Source organism: Mercurialis annua, linkage group LG5 (assembly GCF_937616625.2).
Source record: "Mercurialis annua linkage group LG5, ddMerAnnu1.2, whole genome shotgun sequence".
NCBI classification, from domain to species: domain Eukaryota; kingdom Viridiplantae; phylum Streptophyta; class Magnoliopsida; order Malpighiales; family Euphorbiaceae; genus Mercurialis; species Mercurialis annua.
This window is the reverse complement of record NC_065574.1, coordinates 4351902-4357907: the sequence shown is the minus strand read 5'-3', so window position 1 is coordinate 4357907 and position 6006 is coordinate 4351902. Positions and strand designations below refer to the sequence as shown.

General features: G+C 30.7%; 1 protein-coding gene across 1 annotated transcript; it reads left to right on the top strand.

Moving 5' to 3' along the window:
• The first annotated feature begins 715 nt into the window (after nucleotides 1-715).
• On the top strand, nucleotides 716-2139 carry LOC126679969 (uncharacterized). The gene is made up of 2 exons (XM_050374994.2): nucleotides 716-1174; nucleotides 1474-2139. Exon 2 carries the CDS (start codon nucleotides 1488-1490, stop codon nucleotides 1953-1955), a length of 468 nt encoding a protein of 155 aa, XP_050230951.1. The 5' UTR covers nucleotides 716-1174; nucleotides 1474-1487; the 3' UTR covers nucleotides 1956-2139.
• Nucleotides 2140-6006: the final 3867 nt, after the last annotated feature.

Below are 6006 nucleotides of genomic sequence, written 5' to 3'. Positions count from 1 at the left end.
AAATTATTGAAGAAATAAAAATAAAATTTTGATAAAAAATAGTTAAAAATATAAAATGTAGAGACGATTCATCATTTAAATTATTAGATTATATTTTTATTTTTATTACAAGTTCACACATTAAAATTTTTAGTTTTAGGAATTATTAATTTAATTTTTTGAAAAAATTAATTACAATTTAAATTGTATATAAATTGAGCCGCGCAAATGCGCGGGATTACGACTAGTAAGATTAAAATACGTGATCGTCTAATTAGCATATGTTTACAAGAATATTCTGGTTCTAGCACACTAAAACAGAATTAAAAAAACTAAAACAGAATTAAAAAGCTAATTAAAACCAAAATTAGTGGTTAATTAACTTCTTACAGTACAAAACAACAAAGACAAGAGGAGTATGATTAACTCAAAACTGAAACCTAGTTTTACAAGGAAGGGAAAACTCTTACACAATGCTGCTATCTGTATCTTACACGTTTCACATTTGACACGTGTCACATCTTAAATTAAATAAAAAAAATAGGCACCCAACAGCAAATATTGGCTAAGTATAGCCGCACAGCATAATTAATGCTTAGCTGGCAATCCACAAACCAACGGTTAGAATTAATTGACAGCATGATTTGTCGACGTGGATTCTACTCTTTGCTTTGTACCTTCAATCATTGGCTTCTCTATATTTTCCCTTCTCATATATAAATACATAAATTTCTTTGAGAATTGAAAGTAAAGAATTTTGTGGAGCAAAAAATAACACAAAAAAAGCAAATTCTTGGTTTTGTTCATACAAAAAGAAGATTTCATTTGGATTCTTTGAAAAAAAATAATCAAGAAAAGGGTTTCTTGAAAATTATTCAGCAAGAAAAGGGTTTCTTGAAAAATATTCAATACAAAAATTCAAGATTAGGGTTTCTTGAAAAATATTCAATAGTTTGTGAAAAAATCAAGATTAGGGTTTGTTGAAATGGTTATAATTTTCATGGGGGAGATTGCTGGAGAAGAGAAGGTTGATGATTATGGAGAGTGGGAAAAAGAACGATAGTTCTTGATTTTCATAAGCAGAAGTAGAAACAAAAAGACTTGTATATATTTTTCTTTTGTTTCTATAAATATATTTACTTAAATCAAGAATCAAGAATCAAGAATTCAAGTTCATTTTGATCTGCTTCTGCTGGTAAATTCCGTTGATTTCTCTAATTTTCTTGCATTAAATTCTAGTTTTTTGATATGGTATCTTGAATCTTGATCATTTATACTTCATCCCTGTTTTGATTTTGGAAATTCGAAAAATATTGCCATATTTTACTCTGTTTCCGTTTCTTATTTTCTTTCCATATTTTACTTTCTTTCAAAATTTGAATTTTCTAGATGAATATGAGCTGTTTCTGTCATTCAAACGCGTAAATTCAATGTTTTATGTATAAATATTCTCTCCGAGTGAAAAAGATCTCATATTATTGCTCATTTCTACAGAGAAATTTGGCAAAATGTCTGCAACAATACTCACCGATCCAACAATGGTGGTGGTGACACCACAAGAAACACAGCTAGCATCAGCAGAGGTCGAATTCGCAAAATGCGAATGTTGCGATCTAACCGAAGAATGCACGCCCGCTTACATCGAAACGATACGAGAACGATACAACGGAAAATGGATGTGCGGATTATGCGCAGAAGCTGTAAAAGATGAGATCGTTCGATCGACGGATCGGCTCATAAGTACTGAAGAGGCTATGGCGAGACACATGAATTTTTGCAAGAAATTTGTTTCTTCTGGTCCGCCACCTGATTCGACTGTTCATTTGATCTCTGCAATGAGACAGATTTTAAGGAGGAGTTTGGATTCGCCGAGAGGGTTACGTTTACGATCAACTCCGACCAGTCCGGCTACTATCCGAGGTGTCGGTGTCGGGCTTACGAGGTCCGAAAGTTGCTTTCCGACTCTGTCTGGTTGATCGATGGAAATTAGATCAATAAAACTTGAAATAAAATCATTAGAAAAATACAGAAACTATGTTCAATTTTTCCTGAAACTTAAAGTTTCAGTTGTAATCTGTATAATTTTCTGTTTCTTTTGCAATTTACCTTTTGCTTAGAAAATTAAATGAAAAGTTATATAGTTATTTCGGTCTTTCAAAATTAGTGGCATGGTTTGACTAAATGGTCATGATGAACTAGTAGAGTACGAAAACTTTTCAAATCCTACATTTCAATTCCGTTTCATGTCTCATTTCCGTTTCTGAAAAGACTTCAAATGCTCCGAAATTTTATATTTATAACTTATTTTTATAAGAAAATATCATTCTGTCGTTCCCCTTTTCGACATTTCTCGTTTCGACTTTCTCTTTTTCAGTACATTGTAAATGAATATGATCCAGATTTTATGTGAGTATATCAATTCTGGGATTTTTTTTGAATGGAATAGAATTGTTTAGTAGTGGAGAGAGCTTTTTTTAATTCTTGTATAGGTGGCATTAATGGGATTTCTTTTTCTGGTATAGTTAGTTGATTCTGTATCACGGATTGAACTATTTGATTGCAGATATAGACAAATATTGTCCACTTGTAAATCATTATCTGGCTGCTCTGCTCTTACATCTACTTGTTCATATTTTTTCCTTTTTCTTAATTTTCCAAATCTTGGATTCATTCATGCCAGCAAACATTGAACCTTAAAAAAACTGATACGATCTAGTTTTAACATTAAAATTTTTTGATAGAAAAAGTTTAGTCAGTGATGTTGTTACAAACCATATTGATATAATCGGATTCGACATTCCTCGGAAATAATCTTCCATCAATCCGAGGTATTCCTCGGAAATAATCTTGCATCAACCGGAAGTTCTAGAAGTTACATTCCACATCGGAAATATGGGAATGGTTTAAACGATTTATGTGTTTAGAATTCGACTATAAAATTAATAAGTTTAGTTTATAGTCTTGTACTTCATAGTCAGAAATATCTCAAAAGGACTAATTATAAGAAGAAAATTCTAATCGACGGTTTCTTCATATAAATTAGGACAAAATATGGAAGCGGAACTTTTTTATGAAAAGAAATGTACGTCTTCAATTAAATCCGACCAGAATGGGCGTACGAGCCTGCGAGTGAAACAACTCCATCGCTGCATCCTTATCGGGTTGGATAGAACCGATGAGATCATGACACATTATTAAATGAATCATTTAATAATGTGAAGATCTAAACCATTAATAGTTGGCTATGTGGATAATTAAAACATGGGATGGGATTCATTAGATGTTAACCAGCAGAGACAGACAGAGCCCACATATAGGAAATAGCAATGACAACTCAAAAGAAACAAGAACAGAGACACATTGGCATATAAGTACATCTCTAGTTGTGTTAAGTGAATTGCCAGACACTAAATTCTGGACCACCCCCATCAATTGCATTTGCATGGTTGGTAAAATGTCTTGTATGTGCATGAACCGATGGGTCTTCCCCTGCCGGCATCTAGCCAAGTGTGAGAGGAAGAGCCGGGCGATCAAGAGCGGAAGCACTTGTTGTCGGGGATTGATTTTAATTCGGATTATTGTCGAAAAAAATCATAATTCTGCCACCGACACATGTCGTATCGGAAAAAATAATTATGATCAATAAAATGCATTTATTTATAATTAAAAAATCAACAATTTAATGTGGTATGAAAATTTTAATCCAACCATTCCATGACACAAATCATATGTAAAAAGTGTATAACCCTACATGATAAACCGAGTTCATTTAACTTTGTTGATTAATTTATACATAATAAAATGATTGAATAATACGAGCTCCTATCAATAAAAAGATGTAATAATTTTACATATTTAGATTTTGACAAGAAAACTTGTAACAATATGATTCGTCAAAGAGTCGATTATTAAAGCCCCTCGCATTTATCATAATTCACAATTTGGGATATCTTTTTTGAAAATCAAACGATTTATAACCAAATTCCAATTGAAATGAAATCTTTAGGATAAATCAATGCAATTTAGGAGGAATCAATGAAAGGACATCAATTCAAATCCTGGATTTTCGAATTGAGAGAGATATTGAGAGAGGAGCGACGTACCTCAAAATAAAGAGGAGTAGGAGTAGAACCTGTGACCAAATTGGTACCTCATTTTCAATTCCAACAACAATTACTGTTAGTTCCGTTAATAATTTGAAATTTACTTTCAAATGATTTGTTACCTCATTTTCAATTATATTAACGATTTGATACCTCATTTTCAAACGATTTGATACCTTACATTTAATTTCATTAACAATTTGATACCTATATTTAACAGAAGGTTGTAAGTGTTTGCAAAATTAAAAACCGAGATATCAAATTATTTGATTTTCAAACAATGAGTATCAAACTGTGAATTATAACATATGTAAGAAGCCTTGAAGTAATTTGCTCTTCGTTAAATTTGCAATATATGATAATTATGCCCAGCCGTCATTCATTACTATTAATGAATATATAATTTTTAATTTAAATTCATCGCAACTCCATAACTGATTCTAATCTGAATTTAAAAAAATCAATTATAGAAAATAATATCATTTATAAAATTAAAATTATATCATCAACTATAAAAATAAAAAAAATAGAATTAGATTGAAAGTTGAATATAATTATCATAAATTTGCATAATTGACAAATCAAATTATCATAAGTTTTTTTAATTGTTTTAATCAAAGACATGTATTTTGCATAAGCAGAAAGATAAACATCAAGTAGAGTTGATGCAAGTTGTCTTTAAAATTAGTAATCATGAAGCGAATCTTAGAATCAAGTTTATATTCCTTACACCTTATCATTATTACTTAATAAAACTGAGCTAAGCAAATCTTGTCCAACAGTAATTATTCTGCCTATGGTATGGGAGAAATACTATATGTTAATCTTACTAGCTAGGATGATTGTGAACTACATGTATATTATATGAAGAAAACAATTTGTATTTTCTATGAAAATGGTTGTTTAGTTTCCTAAAACATAGTTGTTTTTCCTTTTTTTAAAACGTTTTTTTTTAGCCATTATAAAAAAATTTATTGGTGGCGTGTTAGAGATTATAGTGTTTCATCACTTAATAACTAAAATAATGGTTATAAGAAAGTTGTTTCCTATAATTGTTTCTTTATTCTTTATATGTAAAAGATTTGTTGTCTTTTTTATAGAAGGTTTATTGTCCTTTTTTTATAAAAGGTTTGTTGTCCCTTTTTTTTAAAAGTGTTGGTCGAGCGGTGGTGTTCGGAGGTTATGGTTGCAGTTGCAGTTTCAGTTAGCGGACGTTGAAAAAATTTGATCGAAAATTGCACTTAATTAACTATTAATATTTATGTTACATTGAAAATAAATTACAACATGACATATTAATTATAATAAAGAAACATTCCTTTTCTATTATATATATGTTTTGCGTCTTATCAAATTTGAAGAATTAAACATGTTAAAAAATATATATATTAGTACAATGTATAATATTGCAAAATAAAATGGCAGATTAGTATAATATATTAAATTTCAAGGGACATATAATACATTATTTTTCTTAACTAGCAGTTGACTAACAAAAAAATATAATGAAAGGGTGTTTTAATTAGTATAACATTATAAAACTAAAGGGTGTTTCAGTATAATATTTAAACGGCATTACCTATAAAAAAATAGGCTAAACCCATTTTCGTTCATCTTTCCACCATACTTGATTGAAGGATTCATGGGTGCTCCCGAAGGAATGGATGCGTGGTTGAGGGAACATGGGATCGAAGTTCCGGATTCTCCCGTTAAATATTGCGAATGCGGGGAAACGGAGGGAAAGGTTCGGTTTCTGGAGAAATCAAAGTCTGCCAAGCTGAGGTGTTATCCACAATGTTCCTTTTTTGAGGCTCAAAATGCCAACCAAATCAGAGTCCGATTAAACAAGGTGAATGTGAAGGTTCTCATCTAATGTATTTTTTCCAATGTACTTTTTAAATAGTAATCATCCATGCATGCATGA